The sequence below is a fragment of the Prionailurus viverrinus genome, chromosome E2 (genome assembly GCF_022837055.1).
Source record: "Prionailurus viverrinus isolate Anna chromosome E2, UM_Priviv_1.0, whole genome shotgun sequence".
NCBI lineage: Eukaryota > Metazoa > Chordata > Mammalia > Carnivora > Felidae > Prionailurus > Prionailurus viverrinus.
In genome coordinates this window covers 31,374,798-31,395,518 of record NC_062575.1, presented here as the reverse complement: position 1 = coordinate 31,395,518, position 20,721 = coordinate 31,374,798, and the positions used below count along the sequence as shown (strand labels likewise).

General features: G+C 39.2%; 1 protein-coding gene across 3 annotated transcripts in view; it reads left to right on the top strand.

The window, feature by feature from the left end:
* FTO (FTO alpha-ketoglutarate dependent dioxygenase) overlaps window positions 1–20,721 on the top strand; it is a 435,167-nt gene that overhangs the window by 93,921 nt on the left and 320,525 nt on the right. For all 3 annotated transcript variants that reach the window (XM_047835973.1, XM_047835971.1, XM_047835972.1), the window contains exon 2: window positions 16,792–16,869. In XM_047835973.1, coding sequence (XP_047691929.1) covers window positions 16,792–16,869 — 78 coding nt within the window. The remainder of the gene's footprint in view (window positions 1–16,791; window positions 16,870–20,721) is intronic.

Sequence of the window (20,721 nt, the reverse complement as noted above, 5' to 3'; positions counted from 1 at the left end):
TAGAAGGGGGATTACTATATCATATGGGAGTTCTATTTAAAAAAATTTTTTTTAATGTTTATTTATTTTTGAGAGAGAGGAGGAGGAGGAGAGAGAGAGAGAGAGAGAGAGAGAGAGAGAGAGAGAGAAAATGAATCAGAAACAGGATCCAGGCTCTGAGCTGTCAGCACAAAGCCTGATGTGGGACTCAAACCCACAAACCATGAGATCATGACCTGAGCCCAAGTCAGATGCTTATCCAACTGAGCTCCCAGGCGCCCGGGGGAGTTCTATTTTTAATTTTTTGAGGAATCTCCATATTATTTTCCATAGTGGCTTTATCAGTTTACATTCCTGCCAACAGTGCTTAAGGGTCCCCTTTCTCACCAAGACTTGTTATCTCTTCTCTTTTTGACAATAGCCTTTCTCAAAGATGAGAGGTGATACCTCATTGTGGATTTGATTTTCATTTTCCTGATGATTAGTGATGTTGAGCAACTTTTTATGTTCCTCTTGGCCATTTGTATGTCTTCCTTGGATAAGTTCTGTTCAGGTTCTCTGCCCTTTTTAAAATCAGCTAATTAAAAAAAAATTTTTTTAATGTTTATTTACTTTTCAGACAGAGAGAGAGAGAGAGAGAGAGAGCGCACGCGCGCAGGCGAGGGGCAGAGAGGGGGAGACACAGAATCCAAAGCAGGCTTCAGGCTCTGAGCTGTCCGCACAGAGAGCCTGACATGGGGCTCTAACTAATGAACTGCAAGATCATGACCCAATCTGAAGTCAGATGCTTAACCAACTGAGCCACCCAGGCTCTCCAAATCAGGGTTTTTTTTAAAAAAAAAAAAATTGCTATTGAGTTGTATGAGTACCTTATATATTTTGGATAATAACTCCCTATCAGAGAGATGGTCTGTAAATACTTTTTCCCATTACATAGGTTGACTTTTCATTTTGTTCATTGTTTCTTTTGCTGTGCAGAAGCTTTGTAGTTTGATACAATCCCACTTACTTTATTTTTTATTTTTGCTTTTGTTGATGTTGCTTTTGGTGTCCATACTCCCAAAATAATTGCCAAGACCAATGTCAAGGAGCTGTTTCCTGATTTTTCTTCTGGGAGTTTTATGATTTCAGGTTTTATTTTTAAGTATTTAATCCATTTTGAGTTAATTTTTGTGGCCTGTGTAAGGTAGAAGTCCAATTCTATCCTCTGCGTGTGATTATCCAGTTTTCCATTAATTGGTGATTATCCAGCACCATTAATTGAAGTGACTGTCCTTTCTCCATTGAGTATTCTTGGCTACTTTGTCAAATATTAATTGGTCACATATAGGAAATTTTATTTCTGGGCTGTTGATTCTTTCCCAGTGCTCTCTGTGTCTGTTTTTATGCCAATAACATAGTGTTTTTATTTCTGTAGCATTGTAGTATGGTTTGAAATCAGGAAAAATGAGGCCCCCCAACTTTGTTCTTTCGCAGGATTGCTTTGACTGTTTTTGGGTCTTTTGTGGTCCCTTGTAAGTTTAGGATTGCTTTTTTATTGTTGTGAAAAAAGCCAGTAGAATTTTGATAGGGATTGCATTGAGTCTGCGGAAGGCTTTGGGCTGTATGCACATTTTAACAGTATTCTTCTCATCCATGAACATGGGATACCTTCCATTTATTTCTGTCTTCATTTTGTTTTATCCAAGTCTTATAAGGTATGCAAATCTTTCATCTCTTTGGTTAATTTAATCTTAAGTATTTTATTGTTTATGTTGTTATTTTAGGGTTATTTATTTTTTTCCCAATATTTCATTGTTAGTGTAGAGAAACATGATAAATTTTTATGTGCTGATTTTGTATCCTGCAACTTTACAGAATCTATTTATTCTAACAGTTTTTTGCTAGAGTCTTTAGGATCTTTCTGTTCATAAGATCACACCAGCTACAGCAAGAGACAACTTTGCTTCTTCCTTTTTGATTTGGATGTCTGTTATTTCTTTTTCTTGTCTAATTGTTCTGAGTAGGACTTCCAGTAATATGTTGAATAACAGTGGTGAAAATAGACAGTTTTGTCTTGATTTTAGAAGAAAAGCTTTGAACCTTTCTTCATTGAGTATGATGTTAGCTGTGGGCTTGTCCTGTATGGCCTTATTATGTTGAGGTACATTTTTTTTCTATATCAAAACTTTTACCATGCCAAGGGTGTTGTGTTTTGTCAGATGCTTTTTTAAAGCATTTAATGGAAAGATCATATGATTTTTATCTTACATTTTATTAACGTGGTTTTTTAACTTATTTATTTTTACTAAACTTCCGTGTATACATGGTATATATACCACTTGATTATAGTGTATGATTCTTTTAATGTGCTGTTGAATTTGGTTTGCTAATATTTTTGGTAGAATTTTTATGTCTGTATTCTTCAGGAATAATGGCCTGTAGTTTTTTGTTGTTTTGTTTTCTTGTAGCATCCTTCCTGGGCTCTGGTATCAGGGCAGTGTTGGCCTTGTATAATGAGTTTGGGAGTGTTCTTTCCCTTTTAATGTTTTGGAAAAAATTTGAACAGCATTTACATCAATTCTTATTTAAATGTTTGGTAGATTAACCAGTGAAACCATCTGATGCTGGGCTTTTCTTTGTTGGGAGGTTTTTGATGATTTATTGAACCTTTTTACTTGTTATTAGTAATGCTCAGATTTTTTTGTTTCTTCATGATTCGGTCTTGGTAGGTGACCGTTTCTAGTAATTTATGCATTTATTATAGATTATTCAATTTCTTGGCATATGATTGTTCATAGTAGTCTCTTATAATCCTTTCTATTTCTGTGCCATCAGTTGTAATGTCTCCTCTTTCATTTCTGATTTATTTGAGTTTTCTTTTTTTTTTTTCTAGTTGGTGAGCTAAAGTTTTGTCAATTTTGCTTGTCTTTAAAAATAAATAAGCTCTTAGTTTTGTTGTTCTTTTCCATTGTTTTTTGGACTCCATTTCATTTATTTCAGCTCTGATCTTGGTAATTTCCTTCTTTTGCAAACATGGACTTAGTTCTTGTCTAGGTGTAAAGTTAGGTTCGTTATTGAAGATCTGTTTTCTTAATGTAAACATTTATCACTATAAATTTTCTTCTCAGAGCTGCTTTTGCTACATACCATAACTTTTGACATGTTGTTTACATTTTTGTTTGTTTCAAGTTATTTTTGAAAGTCCTTTTTGGGGGTACCTGGGTGGCTCAGTCGGTTAAGTGTCTGACTTTGGCTTAGGTCATGATCTCGCTGTCCATTGAGTTCGAGCCCCGCGTCGGGCTCCGTGCTGACAGCTCAGAGCCTGGAGCCTACTTTGGATTCTGTGTCTCCCTCTCTCTACCCCTCTCCCTCTAGTGTTCTGTCTCTGTCACTGTCTCTCAAAAGTAAATAAACATTAAAAAAATTTTTTTAAATCTTTTTTGATATATTCTTTGACCAGTTGGTTGTTCAGGAGTGTGTTATTTAATTTGCTATTTGTGGATTTTTCAGCTTTCCTTTTGTTATTGATTTCTGGTTTCATACCATTCTGGTTGAAAAACATGCCTGGTATCATTTTTTTTTTTTTTTTTTTAAGTAGCTAAGACCTGTTGTCTAACATATGGTTTGTCTTAGAGAATGTTCTATATGCGCTTGAGAAGAATGTGTATTCTGCTGCTGTTGGATGGGATGTTCTATATATGTTAGGTCTATTGGGTTTAAAATATGGTTCAAGTTTAATGTATTCATATTGATTTTCTAACAGGATGATTTATCCATTGTCGAGATGGGGTATTGAAATCCCCTACTATTATTATATCATTGTCTATTTCTCTCTTCAGGTCTGTCAGTATTTGCTTAATGTATGTAGGTGCTCCAATGTTGGGTGCATACATATTTATGGTTGTTATATTCTCTTGATGAGTTGACCCCTCTATCATTATACAGTGACCTTCTTTGTCTCTTGTAACAGTTGAATTAAAGTTTATTTCTTGTATATATAGCTTTCCCTTTTCTTTTTTGGTTTCCACATTGCATGTACTATCTTTTTCCATCCCTTTGAGCCTATGTGTGTCTTTAAATCTTTAGTGTGTCTCTTGTAGGCAGCATATAGTTGTATCTTTTTTTTTTTTCAAGTCCACTTAACCACTCTATGTCTTTTGATTGGACAATTTAATCCATTAACATTTAGAATAACTATGAATAGGAAAGGAGTTACTAATGCCATCTTATTAATTGTGTTTTGGCTCTCTTGTAGTTCCCTTGTTCCTTTCTTCTTCTCTTGGTGTCTTCCTTTGTGTATTGATACCTTCCTATAGTGGTATGCTTTGATATGCTTCTCTTTATGTTTGTGTATCTATTATAAGTTTTGGCTTTGTGGTTACTGTGAGGCTTCCATAAAAGATTTCATAGATATAATAGACTGTTTTATGCTGATAACAATTTAACTTCAACTGCATACAAAAACTCTACCCTTTTATTCTTCCTTTTTTATAAAAGTTTTTGATGTCACAATGTATCTCTTTTTATATTGTGTATATATTAACAAATTATTGTAGCTATAGTTACTTTAATGCTTTTGTCCTTTAGTCTTTTTGCTAGAGATCACTGGCTAGCACAAATTAGAGTTATATTACAGTATAACTGTAATAAAGTTCTGAATTTTACTACGTACTTTTATTGTATGTTGTATATTTTCATGTTACTAAATAGCGTCCTTTCATTTCAGCTTGGAGTCTTTATTTAGCATTTCTTGTAAGGCATACCTAGTAGTGATGAACTCACTCAGACTTTGTTTGGGAAAGTCTTTGTTTTTTCTTCATTTTTGAAGGATGTCTTTGCTAGGTAAAGTATTTTTGATAGTTTTGGTTGGCATTTTTTTCAGTATCTTGAATATAACACCCCACTTTCTCTTGGTCTGTAAGGTTTCTGCTGAGAAATTCACTCATAGCCTTGTAGGAGTTACCTTGTAGGTGACAAGCTTCTCTTGCTGCTTTTAAAATTCTCTCTTTGGGGCACCTGGGTGGCTCAGTCAGTTAAGTGACTGATTCTTGGTTTGCTCAGGTCATGATCTCATGGTTCATCGGTTCAAGCCCTGAGTCAGGCTGTGCACTGACAGCAGGGAGCCTGCTTGGGAATCGCCCTCTCTTACTCTCTCTCTGCCCCTCCCCCATGTTCTCGCTCCCTCTCTCTCCCCCTCTCTCTCAAAATAAATAAATAAACTTAAAAAATTCTCTCTTTGACTTTGACTTTTTGACAGTTTTATTATAATGTGTCTTGGATTAGACCTTTTTGATTTGAATCTGTGTGAGGACCCTAAGAACATTGTGAATTTGGATGGATGGCCAAATTCTTTCCCAGATTTGGGAAATTCTCAGACATTATTTCTTGGCATATGCCTTCTACCTACTTTTCCTCCTTAGAGTCCAGTAGTTACATACTGCTTCTCTTGATGGTGTCTCATGGTTTACATGGGCTTTCCTCATTCCTTCATTTTTTTTCCCTTGTTCTCCTTTATTTGGATAATTTCAGGGATCCTGTTTTCTCCTTCACAGATTCTTCTGCTTGATCTGTTCTGTTGTTCATACTGTTGTTGGTTTTTTTGTTTGTTTTTTTCAATTTCATTCATTTTGTTCTTCAGCTTCATACTTTGTTTGGTCCCATATCATTTCTGTCTCTTTGTTTAACTTCTCATTTTGTGCATGTACGTTTTTCTTAATTTCATCGAATTATCTTTCTTTGCATTCTCATAGCTTATTGAGCTTGCTTAAAACAGCTACTTTGAATTCTTTAATGGGCATATCACAGATCTCCATGTCTTTAGAGCTGGTTACCAGAAAATTACTGCATTTCTTTTGATAGTGTCACGTTTCCCTGACATTTCATATTCCTTGAAGTCTTGCATTGCTGGATCCTCCAATATTGACTGACTGACTTCCAGAGAGAAATACCTTTTGTCAGCCCTACTAGGGATTCTGAGGCTTTCTCGAACCTTCTACGGATACCCCTGTACACTTATTGGTCTCTCTTGTGATGCAGTTGTTGGTCTTGTATGTCTTCTCTCAATCCTGCAAAGCACCGGACTGAGTACTGACTGCTTCCCTTGTGCTTTTTCAAGGGAAGTGCTAAATACTCAGGTTTGTGATCTCTCCTTGATCCACAGATTTGGAACGGCTTTCTGTGCATACTCCCCAGCTGTCTGGAATGGCTTGTTCTTGTCACTTTTAGGAGTGTGCACAGGGAGCGTGCAGAATGGAGGTTTGTGGGTGAGGACTGTGGAGCACTGTGGGTTCCCATGGGCCAGTTGGAGGGATCAGATCAATGGGTGGGGTGACCCCAGCACCTGTGGTTTGGCCTTCCAATGAAGTCCATGGTATGGTTAATAGCAATTGTCCCTTTATTATGTGTATTTGAAGCCTTGACTATTGTTCTCCCAGGTGCTCCCTACCCCCCAGTTATAAAGGTCACCACTTGGTACTCTCAGTGAGATGAGAGAAAAATAGGCCTCTTTGGCAGCATCCCATAATACCTGGAGAAACTGGGTGCTCGTTCACACAGTTTCACTTGATACCGTGGGAAAAATCATGGCCTAACAAGAGTATTGGGTACTCTTTGCGCTAACTTGTGCCCCACTGTGGGAGAAATAATGTGGGTAAAGTCAAACAAATTGTGCCTCTTACCCTTTTGACGTGTCTAGTCGTGGCTTTGTCTTGCTCCAGTGGTGTGCTGGAACTTCTCCACTGGACTCTTACACTTCCACAAAGGTTGTCTTTTCTGTGGATAATTGTCTAAGTCAGCGTTCTTCAGGGTTTCCTGGATCTTGGCCTAAAGGGACTGGAGCCCATTCATGGGCCACATTTGGGTTTATAGTGAACCCAGGTCTGTACATGTATTACTTGCTACACAGGTGGGCGAGACTCCTACAGGGAGTCTTGGTGTATGATGAGATCCTATAGCTCTCACAAAGTCACCTTTATTTGTGGATGGATGCCAAATTGTTTTTGTTCAGGGGGTGTATACAATTGAGTGATGTCTTGCTCAGCTATGTTCTTGACATCATTCTCCCCCAGAGAGCATTTTTTTTTATCTTTAAGTTTATTTATTTTTGAGAGTGAGAGTATGAGCAAGGGTGGGACAGAGAGAGAGGGACAGAGGATCCCAAGCAGGCTATAGCCTGGCGCAGAGCCTGTTGCGGGGCTCAGACTCACAAACGGTGAGATCATGACCAGAGCCGAAATCGAGAGTTGGCGTGTTACCAACTGAGCCACTGAGGTGCCTCAAGAGAACGTATTTTTTAATGACCTGATTCAAAAATATGTATTCATATTTAGACATGGTCTATCTTGCCAAATGTTCTGTGTGCATTTGAGACAAATGTGTATTTTTCCATTGTTTGGTTAAGTGTTATGTAAATGTCAATTAGGTTAAGTTGGTTTATAGTGTTGTTCAAGTCTTCTATATTCTTACTGAGTGTTCTGTCTGCTTGTTCTACTGACTGTTGAGGGAAGGATATTTAAATCTTTGACTACAATTGTGAAATCACCTATTTCTGTTTGCTGTTCTATCCGATTTTACTGCATGTATTTTGTAGATCCATTGTTAGTTGCATAGATATTTAAGATTACTATGTTCTCTTGATGAATTGACTCCTTTGTCATTATGAAATAACTCTCTTTACCTCTTCTAACATTCTTTGCTCTCAAACTCATTTTGTCTGGCATCAATATAGCTCCTTCAAATTTCTTTTGATTAGAATAACTGTGGTAAATATTTTTTTCTATTCTTTTACTTTCTTAAATCTTTTATTGTCACAAAATATGTGTAACAAACATTTTACATATACAACCTAACATTTTTAAGTGTTCAGTTTTGTGGCATTAAGTACAATCATTGTTGTAGCCATCCTTTTACTTTATATTTACTTTATATTTGAAGTCAGTTTGTTATAGGCAGCATATAGTTGGACATTAACTTTTTTATTGTTATTTTGAAAATTTACACCCAAGTTAGTTGGTGTATCTTGCAGTAATGATTTCAGGAGTAGAATCCAGTGATTCGTCCCCTACATATAACACCCAGTGCTCAACCCAACAAGTATTCTTAGTGCCCCTCGCCCATTTAGCTCATCCCCCTACCCATAACCCTCCAGCACCCTCAGTTCTCTATATTTAAGAGTCTCTTATGTTTTGTCCCCCTCCTGGTTTTTATATCATTTTTGCTTCCCTTCCCTTATGTTCATCTGTTTTGTCTCTTCAATTCCACACATGAGTGAAGTCATGTTATTTGTCTTTCTCTGACTAATTTTGCTTAGCATAATACATTCTAGTTCCATCCACGTTGTTGCAAATGGCAAGATTTCATTCTTCTTGATTGCTGAGTAATACTCCATTGTATATATGTACCACAACTTCTTTATCCATTCATCCATCAATGGACATTTGGACTCTTTCCATACTTTGGCTATTGTTGATAGTGCTGCTATACACATGGAGGTTCACGTGTCCCTTCGAAATAGCACAACTGTATCCCGTGGATAAATGCTTAGTAGTGCAATTGCTGGGTCATAGGGTAGTTCTATTTTAATTTTTTGAGGAACCTCCATACTGTTTTCCAGAGTGGCTGCACCAGTTTGCATTCCCACCAGCAGTGCAAAAGGGTTCCTCTTTCTCTGCATCCTCACCAACATCTGTCAATGCCTGAGTTGTTAATTTTAGCCATTCTGACAGGTGCGAGGTGGTATCTTATTGTGGTTTGGATTTCTCTTTCCCTGATGATGAGTGATGTGGTGCATTTTTTCATGTGTCTGTTAGCCATCTGGATGTCTTTGGAAAAGTGTCTATTCATGTCTTTTGTCCATTTCGTCACTGGATTATTTGTTATTTTGAGTATTGAGTTTGATAAGTTGGATATTGATATTTTTAAAACATAATCTGTCAGTCTCTTCCTGTTAATTGAGTTGTTTAGACTGTTTACATGTAATGTGATTATTTATATGGTTAGATTTAATTTTACCATTTTGCAATTTACCCTTTGTTTTTTTTTTTCTTGGTTTTTCCCTTTTGGATTGATTTTTCATGATTCCATTTTATCTCCCTTTTTGGCTTATTACCTGTAACTCTTTGTTGTTATTTTATGGTTGTTTTAGCATTTCTAGCATATATCTGTATCTTAATAGAGTATATTTTTAAGTAGTACTATTGCACTTCAAATGTAGTTTAAGAATCTTATAACAAAATACTTCCATTTTTCTTTGACCATTGTGGTATTGTTAGATGTTTCATTTCTACATATATTATAAACCCCACAATATACTATTGTTTTTGCTTTAAATAGCTATCTTTCATAAAGATTTAAATGGTGAGGATAAAGTCATTTTATTTCCAATGTAGTTTCTATTTCTGTTGTTCTTCATTGTGTCAACTCAGCTTTCTATCTAGTATCATTTTTTTTTTCCTGCCTTTTTAATCATTTCTTACAATGAAGCTTTGCTGGTATTCCATTATTTTTATTTTTCTGTATCTGCAAAAGTGTTTATTTCATCTTTGTTTTTGAAAGACATTTTGGCTTGGTATAGAAAGCTAGTTGACAAATACTTTTGTCAGTTATTTGAAAATGTTGTTTTCACTGTCTTCTGGCTAACATTGTTTCAGTAGGATATTTCATTTTATGATTTGTTTTTGTGTATATACTATTTCTTTGACTGCTTTTAAGCTTTTCTCTTTTCACTGAATTTAAGTAATCTGATTATATTATGCTATAGTGTTATTTCTGTATGTTTTTTGTGCCTAGGGTTCTGTGAATACCTCTCTTAAATCTGTGGATTTATAGTTTTCATCAAATTGGGAAAATTTTTGGACAAGTCTTTTTCCTTTTCCCATTCTCTTGCTTGTTCTTTAGTGACTCTAGTTGCAAGTATTATACTGCTTAAAGTCATCTCATAGTTCGCCGTGATTTTTTTTTTTCCAGTGTTTCCTTCTGGATAATATCCACTGATATGTTTTCATGTTCGCTCTTCTGTTCTCTGTGATATCTAATCTGCTTTGAATCCTATCCTTTATTTCATCTTGAACATTGAGGTTTTCCTGTCTAGAAGTATGATTCAATTTTCTTTATTTCTTTTGTTTCTCTCCTTACCATGTTCAGTCTTTCCCCAACTTTTTGAACTTACGAACTACAGTTATATCACTTTTTAAATGTACTTTTCATTTTGTCATTGTACCATTTTGGAGCCAGTTTCAATTGATTGATTTTTCTTTCCATTATAAGTCACATTACTTTGTCTTGCTTTCCATGGTTGTAGTTTTTGATTGGACACAGTTTGATCCTTTTAGTCTGATTTAAGATTTTTAAAGAAAGAACAGTCTAGGACCAATTTTGTGTTATCATTGAAACAAAGTCCTCCTGAGAATTTTTCCTGATGTTTTGTGGATTATGTGATTTTTTACTTTGGCTGGATTTTTGGTCTGCAATGACATTGGCTCCCATTATTGGCAACAACAAGAAATCCTAAGAAACTTTCTTAAAAGAATTTCTTGGAGCACTGTAGAGCTACCAAAGCAGCTAAGACTTGAGTGTCTAAAAGTTGTGGTAAAAGCATTTGTTTTATATTAAAAGAAAAAAAAAAAGGATGGCTTTTAATTAAAATTATTTAAGATTTTGTGTTTCTATGTTCTTTTTAAGTTAAAAATTGGGCAATTCTTAAAAGATAAAATTTTTGTTGCCTCTGAATTGATATGGTGGAGTATAGCAGAAATGACCTTGTACTTGAAAATGAGAATGTGAGTTGTGATTTTCTCATGATCAGCCGTGTAATCTCTTGCCAGTCACTGTATATCCCTGGATGGGTTTTTGTTTCTTCATCTGTTCTAAAATTTTACAATAATTTTTATTTCTGTCACCAGTATAGCTAACTGAGGCATTGTATGTGTGTGTGTGTGTGTGTGTGTGTGTGTGTGTGTGTATACACATAAACTTTTATGAAGAGTTTTTATATGTTTCTGCTGTAGTTCACCCAAGCCAATTAATATCTGCATTTCCCATGTAGCATTAATCTGTGTCATAAAGTATAATTTGATGGGTTACACATAGGTTCTTTTATAGATAGCTCATAACTGGTAAATAAAACATATTTCCCAGAGATGAGCAAATAACAAGTAGTTGTCGAAGTTTATTGAGGGTTTTTTTTTATGTGCTAGGCACTGTTCTTCGATCTCTGGATGTGTATCTTCACTTACACCTCACATGGAGCTAAGAGACTAGTTCCAAACCATTTACCTAGTTGGGTAGAACTGGTATTAGAACTAACTTGTGGCTTCTTAGCTCATGCTTTGTTATACAAACGCCTCCCCCCATTTGAATGCCATTTCCCAAATATCTGCATAGGTTATTGCTTGTAAAACACACTAATACATGCAACTGATTTTATTTCCTCTTCACAACACTCGGTGAAACAGCGTTTTACAGACGCGTAAACTAAAATCCAGAGAGGCCGATTCGGGTGTACCACATGTTGGAAGTGATGAGTCTGGATTCAGATTCTCTTTTCTCCCAAATTCGGTTTATTTTCACCATGCCATTATTTTCAGCGAGGATAGGAAAGCGAATACTAAGTTTCTTCAAGTGGTTGAACTACGGTTTTTTCCCTTGCATGTACAGCAAGTATGGCATATGTGGATGTGAAATATTTATTTATGCTGCTTTCGGTTTAGCTCTTTCTTACTCATCTTTGTGGTATTAGTTTTGATGCGTCTTCCTCAGGGAGGTTTTACTTACACCCTGCATAAGGACAAGGTCAATTTTCCCACTTTTATTTGAAACCCTCAGAAGATCGGATGATTATTTTTACACTGAACACTCATAAGCCTTTTATTTGTGACTGCATTTCGAAAAGAATCAGAGAGCAAAATTAAATTTTTATTGAACCTGACAAAATACGATTCACAGGTTGAAAATTACGTGGAAAATGAAAAATGGATAAAGAGTTAAGAGTTGTTAGCAGCATAATCTGACGAGACTGCAGAAAATACGCTTTATTTGTAGGTGAGACACCCCCTCATATCTGGTTCATCTTTTTATGTAACTATTGTAAGATTCTCAAACCATAGCTCTCTAGGACAAGATTTGCCAGCTCAGATACAGCTTCCCTTTTCACAGCGAGTCAGAGGCTTAGGGTTGAAGTTCGACCTCCAACTTAAAAATTTTTTTTGTAATGTTTTTTTATTTATTTTTGAGACAGAGAGAGAGAGACAGAGCATGAGCAGGGGAGGCGCAGAGAGAGAGGGAGACACAGAATCGGGAGCAGGCTCCAGGCTCTGAGCTGTCAGCACAGAGCCCGATGCAGGGCTCAAACTCACAGATGGTGAGATCATGACCTGAGCCGAAGTCGGACGCTCAACCGACTGAGCCACCCAGGCGCCCCTCGACCTCCAACTTTAAATCTTTGTGGTTTCGAGTTGCAGTGTGTTTTACCTAAGGCCTTGTGTTCGCGTTGTCTTTACTCCCTGGAAGGGTGGAAATGGGTGTAGCCCCTTACAGAAAGGTCTTCATACGCTCCTCCTGCCGGGTGGGAGCGCTTGGGTTTTGCACTCTCTGGCCTTCTGTGCGGCATTTGTGAGCCGCCTGATGCATTTGACACCAGCGTGACAGCAAAGAAGCTTGTGAGCTGAGGTGTGTGCGGTCGGGCCCAGCTGTGTGGATTTATCTGTACATCAGGCCGGGGAGCGGCAGTTAGCCAGATCTGACAGTCAGCCAGGAGCACCCTGTTCGTCCACTCCAGAGTGCATTTTAATGTGTGTGCTCACCGACTGGTTGGCATTTGACACAGAGAAATTGTCAGAGCCGGGTGGTTTGTTTTTGCCTCTTTACTCTTTGGTGTGCGGGGCTGTGAGAGTTTCCTCCCCGTATGCTTCATATGCATCACAAAAATATGCACTTTCTAAAACAGAGTAAAAAAATTCAGGGCATCATGCCTTTTCACACTGAATTTTACGTTAAGAATCAGTAGGCAGTATGTTTGAGGTAAGAAGAGGTGATATGTTGAATAGGCCACCTATTTACCTAGTTCAAAAAGCAAAAACAATGCAAATGGACTATTTGGAACAGTCTTGCTTCACCCATGTCCTCTCGTGTTCATTTCCCACCTCTGCCCTGACAGGTAACCACTTGAATAGTTTGTCACGTATCCTTTATGTTTCTGTGTGACACACAAGCACATGTCCGGCCCGTTGCCTTTTACTTCCCGAGATATTCTGGAGAGCTTTTTATTTCACTAACAGGCGAACTTCCTCATCCTTGCTTACTGTTGCATTTTATCTCATTGTGTCAATGCACCATAGTTTAGTTAACCATTCTCTGTGGGTGGATCCTTGCTTTATAGCTAATCTTTTCGTTTAGTCGAGCTGGAACATACGTATCAAAACACTTATCCTTTTAAAATCTACAATCAAGTGGTTTTTAGTACGTTTCTAAGCTTTTGTTCTACAGATAGTGGTCCAGTGGGTAAACTTGGACATACATTCTTCCGAACCCCACACAAGTACAGTAAAACCTTGGTTTGCGAGCAGAATTTGTTCCAGAAACATGCCTGTAATCCAAAGCACTCGTATATCAAAGTGAATTGCAAGAACCATTGGCTCAGTTGTGATCATGTGATGCTCGGTATCACGTATTATTCATACTGTAAGGCATTGCTCATTTATCAAGTTAAAGTTTATTAGAAGTGTTTGATTGTCTTGTGGAACTCTCACAGAACAAGTTACTCACAGTCCAAGGTTTTACTGTATATCCATAGAAAAGTCCTTAGAAGTAGGATTTCTGAGTCAATGGGCAGATGCATTTGAATTTTGATAGGAATTGTCAATTGCCATCCATTGATTGATATTGTACTCATTTGCACTCTTGAATATGAGAGGACTTTTTTTCTCCATAGTCATGCCCAGAGTCACTTTGCCTTTTTATAAAGCAGTGTTAACTTTAAAAGGTTTTTTTCATGTTTTATTTATTTTTGAGAGAGAGACAGAGCATGAGCGGGGGAGGAGGGGCAGAGAGAGAGGGAGACACAGAATCCGAAGCAGGCCCCAGGTCTGAGCTGTCAGCACAGAGCCTGACATGGGACTTGAACCCGTGAACCGTGAGATCATGACCTGAGCTGCAGTCTGCCACTTAACCAACTGAGACACCCAGGCGCCCTGCTAAAGCAATCTTAATTTTTCAGGAATGTGTGATGTTCATGAATTACCAGTTGAATCTAATATTAATTCCTGATTGATTTCACCAAGGCAGATAGGACCAGAATTTTTTTTAAGTTGATAAATGTTATTTTTATTTGATCTCATCAGTTAATTGGTAAAATGGTAGGCTGTGAATGTACAGAGCAGATTTCATATGTGGGGTCTTAAGTTCAGTGATTGCTGGACCTTCATTCTCTCCTGTCATATAGATATGATGATGCTCACAGTATCAAAATTGAAATTTCCAGTGGACGGAGACCATTTATATTCAGCTTGCTCTGTGGTAGGCACATTCCTATAGAATTTTATCCTTTTGATACAGCCCTTCCAAATTCTGATGTTTTATACCTGTCTGATACCCTGGACTTCAACTGAGCTGGGAAGTTGTTATTTTTATAACAGAGCTAACGTATTAATTATAAACAGAATTTCAGCTTCCATCAATCCTTGTTGACCTACAGGACAGGTCTATTGCTTTTTAATCTCATTAAGGTAGAATATTTAATTCCTTAGAGGTATTGTGCCTCTGTCGTCCTTCTTACAGACAAATTAGCTTCATAGACTCGCCTGCAGAGATCTTAAGGTGGTATTTCCAAGATGGAGTCATTTCAAGGTTTGAGATATCATATGCCTTTGAATTATTCAAGGATTTTAACAATGGGTTAATTTTTTTTTCTTTTTTTTGGCATTTAAGTATTCTATCTATAAAAAGGACTGGTAAAAGATTCATAGGAAAATGCAGGCTTTCCTGAGGTTGAAGTGAAAATTGAGGTATGGATTTTGATTAGATCTGTGGTGAAGTCATAAATGTGTAAGTATATGCCTGGAAATATCATTAGTTCTTCCCGTGTCCCAAATAATGGCTAATGTTGAAAATAGATGAACCACTTAACCAATGATTAATCTAATGGTTTGTGTTAGTAGATGGGTTCTTCATAAGGGAAAACTGTTCCTTGTTTAACTGGTAAACCTGTCTTATCATTATGGATGAGAATAAAACCTACAGTCCAAGCAGAAAGCTTTCACTAAATAAATAAGACTAGGATTTTATATGAGTAAGATTTAGTGTTTTGTTTCTCTTAGATCAACTGGTTGCTATATTTCGATTCCTTTTTTCTTTATTTACCTTGGATAATTTGCAAAAGATCCAAAGAGAATTTAGGTTCTGCCCTACGGGTGTTTTCTCTGGACTACTCTGTGATGGGTTTGTGAGAGAAGGCTGCTTTCCTGGGAGAGGGGAGGGTGATAGTCAGGGCCCCCAGGTCTGGTTGAGCAGGTTGGTCACTGCATAAAGATAGTGTCCACTGGAGCAAGTAGGGGCTAAATTCCAGTTAGTGTTCACCAAGCCATGCCCTGTGGAATAGGGCTGCAATGACTCAGAGCAAGGCGTGCCCTTTTCTAATTCTTTTTTTAATTTATTTTAATTTGAGAGAGAGAGAGGGGGAGGGAGAGGGAGAGGGAGAGGGAGAGAGAAAGAATCTTAAGCAGGCTCCACACTCAGTGCAGAGCCCAACGTGGGGCTTGATCCCACAACCCTGGGATCATTACGTGAGCCAAAATCAAGAGTCGGATGCTCAATCGACTGAGCCACCCAGGCAACCCCCCCCCCCCCCATTTTCTAATTCTTATAAAGGTGCCAATAACAACCAGAATATGCATTTTATTGCAGTTTTATTTGAAAATCTGTTGTTTTTCTTTTGATTTTTTTTCCCCTTGAGAAATTTTCTGTAGTATGTAGATAATTCCTATGTGTATGTCTATGTGTATACACACACATATAATGCCATTTAAGCATACACACATACACGACACATACCCTCCATATATATTTGAATATAACATTAGGTATTCTTTGAAAAAATCCTTCAGAAGGAAGGTGTCACCTTATATGTCTTTGATTCTTTATAAAGCACTTTATAATATGGGGTCTTCTCTTAGTTACTTTGTTTGAACAGCATAGTACTATTTGGGAAGACGTAAAAATGGCCTCAGACAGGGCTAGCTGTGGATGCTTTACAAACTTTCGCCATCAAATTGGAAAAGAAAAGTGAGGATGCTTTTATTAGTAATTAGTCTAGAGGTGAAAGATTACTTTCAAAAAGTAATACATAAGTAGATATGATACCAAATTAATGTTTATAGGATGAGTACATCTTCCAAATATCCTGACACTGTGTAAATGGATACTATAGTTTGCTTTGGTATTTCCAGTGTTTAGTGTCATAGATAAATTCTGTCATTATACAGACAGGAAGATTTGCTTTAGAAAACTGTATTGGATGTCTCAAAAGGTGATTCTGGTGATGAGAAAGACCTTGAGTTGAAGAAATATGTCAAGATTGGTGAATTAAATTGTTTCATGGAATATAAGAGTGAATAAAATCATGATTGCTAAATTAATGCTTTATCCAATGTGTCATTTAAGTGTATGTAATTAAGTTAGTACATTAAATAATAGGCATTCAGCTCATTTCTGTCTGTAAAAGTTTACACACTCAGGTTGGCTAAGTTTTCTGGGTATTGTTTTAGTGGCAAAACAAGGGATTGTCTTATATTTTGGTCACTTTATATTCAATCACCTACAATCATTATTATTTTTGAACAGAAACTGAGGCTTCTTGAGGAGCTTGAAGATACCTGGCTTCCTTATCTGACCCCCAAGGATGATGAATTTTATCAGCAGGTAAGATTTTTTAATATTTGTGTCAATTTGTATTTATTCATTCTGGTCTAAGAAGCAGCTGTGGTCTGGAGAGGTTAAATGAGAAGAAATGGTCTGATCTGGTTATGCAGTGACTCCTTATCATCCCCAGAATGTACAGACTCCTTCACGATCTGCTCTCTGCCGTGAACTTAGGGCTTTAGCACAGTGGACTGTTTTTTCTTCCCCAACGTTCCATGCCTTTTGTATTTCCTTGCCTCTGCTCATTGTGTCTCTTCTGCATAGACTATCCTTTTTGCGCCTTTCTTGTTGCCAGACGGCTAAGTCTTCAAGACTTCACTTAGGGGTGCCTGGGTGGCTCAGTTGGCTAAGCATCCGACTTCGGCTCAAGTCATGATCTCACGGTTCGTGGGTTCGAGCCCCGCGTCGGGCTCTGTGCTGACAGCTCAGAGCCTGGAACCTGCTTCAGATTCTGTGTCTCCCTTGCTGTCTGCCCCTCCCCCACTTGTGTTTCTCTCTCTCTCTCTCTCTTTCTCTCTCCCTCACTCTCTTGAAAATAAATAAACATTAAAAAAAAAGACTTCGATTAAACATCCCCTTACCTACAAGTAGAGTTGACTTTGCTTTGTTGTTCTCAGCTTCTCGTACCCTGTGAGATACCTCTGTGGTGCCTATCACATTGTGTTGCAGTGACAGGGGTTCTGTGTTTCTCTCCCTGACTTCGTCAGTACTCTTTCAATTACAAGTGACGAAAACCCAAACAAACTCATTGCAGCAAAAAAAGGGAATGTACTGGCCTTCTTAACGTAGAGGCCTTGGAGTGCCCTGCTGAAACCAGCCTCTCAAAAGATGGTATCTGATCACTGCTTGTCTCTGTGCCGTGGTTTGATTCTGCGCCCCTTGTGACTTCATGCTGGATGGGCTCTGACCTGCTAGCATAGGAGGACCCTCACAGCCCGAGGGGCGTGTGGTTTGAAGCACATGGGATCTTAGAAGAAGGCAGTAATTTCTTTTTTTTTTTTTCCGGGGTCCATCCAGTTCTCCTGGGAGTGATCTCGTTGGCCTGGTTAGAATCCTGTGCCTATTCCTGAACCAGTCACTGTGTTCAGGTGGGTGAGACGCTCCCGTTTGCACAGCCCAGTTCATGCACCCACTCGTGGAGTTGGGCTCAGAGAGGACCATTTCCACTCAAAGTGCATGGGCTGTGAGTCAGAGATGGATGGTTTCCTTAGGGGACGATCGGAGTCCCCGTCCCAAAGAAGGAGGGGAAGGCGTTCTGGGCAGGCACTGATAGTGCACTGTCACCTCTGCTTTCCTCCTAGGATGTAAGCTCTTGGAGGTAAGAATTTGACCCCCTCATCTTTGTTTCTCCAGCATCTAGCGGGCACTTGGATGTGGCTGATTCTCAGTAGCGGCAGAAGGAAGACAGGAAAGAAGATGTTTACCCATCTAGAATCCAGGTCCCTTGACTTCCAGCTCACTGTCCATTCCAGGACGTTATCTATCATCTCCCTTCTCATTAGATCTTCGCTGTCTTTCACTGGATGAGTCCTTTTATGGACTAGTTTTTCCTCCGTGCACCTCTTTCTTAATCCTTAGAGCTCTAGCACATATTCTAACCAAGACATCAATCTGCGCAGGCCAACCCCCTGCTTCAAACCGCGCGGTGGCTGCTCGTTGCCTGGGTCTTGCATTTGTAGCCTTATCTCCCTGTCTCTTTCATCTTGTTACGTACGCTGGACTTTTGTCTCAAGCACCTCAGACCAGCTGCGCGGTCTCATGTTTTGGGCCTTCTTGCTCCATTCCCGGCTGACGTCCCTTCGTTGGTGAACTTCTGTTACCTGTGAGTAACGTGTCCTGTCTTGTACGGTGCATCCCTAACACCTCTACAGCGCGGAGAATTGTCTCTGCTTCCTGTCGTGTGCACCCGTTGGACTTTACATGCCCCTTTACTACCTCCGTGTATCTCACTGATTTTATTTATATGCTTGTCTCCCTCATCCTTCGTGCTTTGTACAGGGCCTGGCACCTAAGCAGGTATTTAAATAATTTGCTTGGCCGGATGAATGAATTAATGCACCAATTAGTTAATTTCAAAAGCCAGTCATATCATAACGTCTAGTGTGATTTTAATTTTGTTTTTGTCCATGCACGCTCCTCTCCGGGGAGGCGGGTTCTGGAAAGGTCTGCAGGATTTATGCAGAAATGTTCTAGGCCTGCGTGGTAGGGTTTTCGATCCTTTGAGCGTTTCTGGTTTTCCAAACTATCTTGAATGAGCACGTATTCTTTGGTAATCAGAAAAAAAAAAAAAAAATTATCCAAAGCACTTTCCTTAAAACAAGTAAACCCACAAAATGCAATCAGTTCTTAAATCCCTATTGCTATTTTCGGAGACATGATTACGCACGTTGCCGTAAAGCAGCTGCTGGGCCTTTCGGCTTTGGCATGGTGCGAGCGGTGCTGGTACACGACGAATTAAACACAAAGGTTATCAGCCGCGGTGCTCGCAGCCAGCCCAACACTGGGGGATAAAAGGAAACTCAGAGGCAAACAGAACAACTACCAAGGTGGCCCTTTTATCTTTCCAAGACCCACAACAAGCCCGATAACAGGATCTAATCACTTTAAGTGCGCCTTATAATAAGGGCTAGTGCTTCAGCAGACCCTTCCTAAAGCAAATCTTTTCCCTTCGAAGACGACGTGTAAGGACATGAATAAATAGAAAGTTCTGACCCGACTCCGGGTCTTTTAAACAGGCCCTGGCCACAAGAATGCCAGTCCAGCTGCCAGTCCCAAAAGCAAGGCTTGGTGTAGCTTCTCTGTTGGGTCCGCTCGTTGACCCCACACCCTTAAGTGGGCCACGTTCTTGCATTCGGCCCTCACAACCGCCCCGTTCACTTATGCCACAAAAGTGTGTGCAGCAGCTACTCTTCTTCAGGCTTGCGGTGTTGGGGGGTGGGTAGGTATTATCTTTCTGTTTTAGAAATTTCTCTTTAGGGGCGCCTGGGTGGCTGAGTTCGGCCCAGGTCATGAACTTGCAGTTTGTGAGTCTGAGCCCCCCATCGGGCTCTGGGCTGACAGCTCAGAGCCTGGAGCCTGCTTGGGATTCTGTGTCTCCCTCTCTCTCTGCCCCTCCCCTGCTCACGCCCTGTCTCACTTGCTCTCTCTCTCTCTCAAAAATAAGTAAAGATAAAAAAAATTAAAAACAAAATTTCTCTTTAGATCCAGACCAAGCTCCGTATCTGAGCAGCAGAGGTGGAGTTCAAGACCACATTTGTCTGCCTCCGAAGGCCCACGCTCTTCCTGCCATGTGGTGCGCCTCCCGGTATCCCATACCTTGCTCAGATTCGAAACACCTTCAGAGACGGTTTTTGGTTTCTTCTGATTGGACCAGAGAGAAGAGAAATAAAACAGCCACACACTCAAAGGAGAAAAGCGGAGGGAACTTCTGTAGGTTCACTACAGAGCATAAGGAGAGGAGGGGCCACGTAGTCTGAAAATAAACCCTGGCTTCTTACCCCTGGTGGCGGGGGGGGGGGGGGGGGGGGGGGGCGCCTGGGGGGCTTAGTCGGTCAAGCGTCCAACTTCGTCCCAGGTCACCATCTCACGGTTTGTGAGTTCGAGCCCCTCTGACAGCGCAGAGCCTGCTTGGGATTCTGTCTCTCTCCTTCTCTCTGTGCCCCTCCCCTGCTTGTGCTCTCTCTGTCAAAACAAATAAAATAAACTTAAAAAAAAATGTTTAAATGTTACCCCTCTTATCCAGAGAAAATGCCTCTCCCGTCAGTATGCCCCCCTTGCTTTCATTTCCTGTGTCCCTTTCCGTGTGCCAGGCTTTCCTGGTACTGTTTGCTGTCCTCTTTACTTGTATTTGCT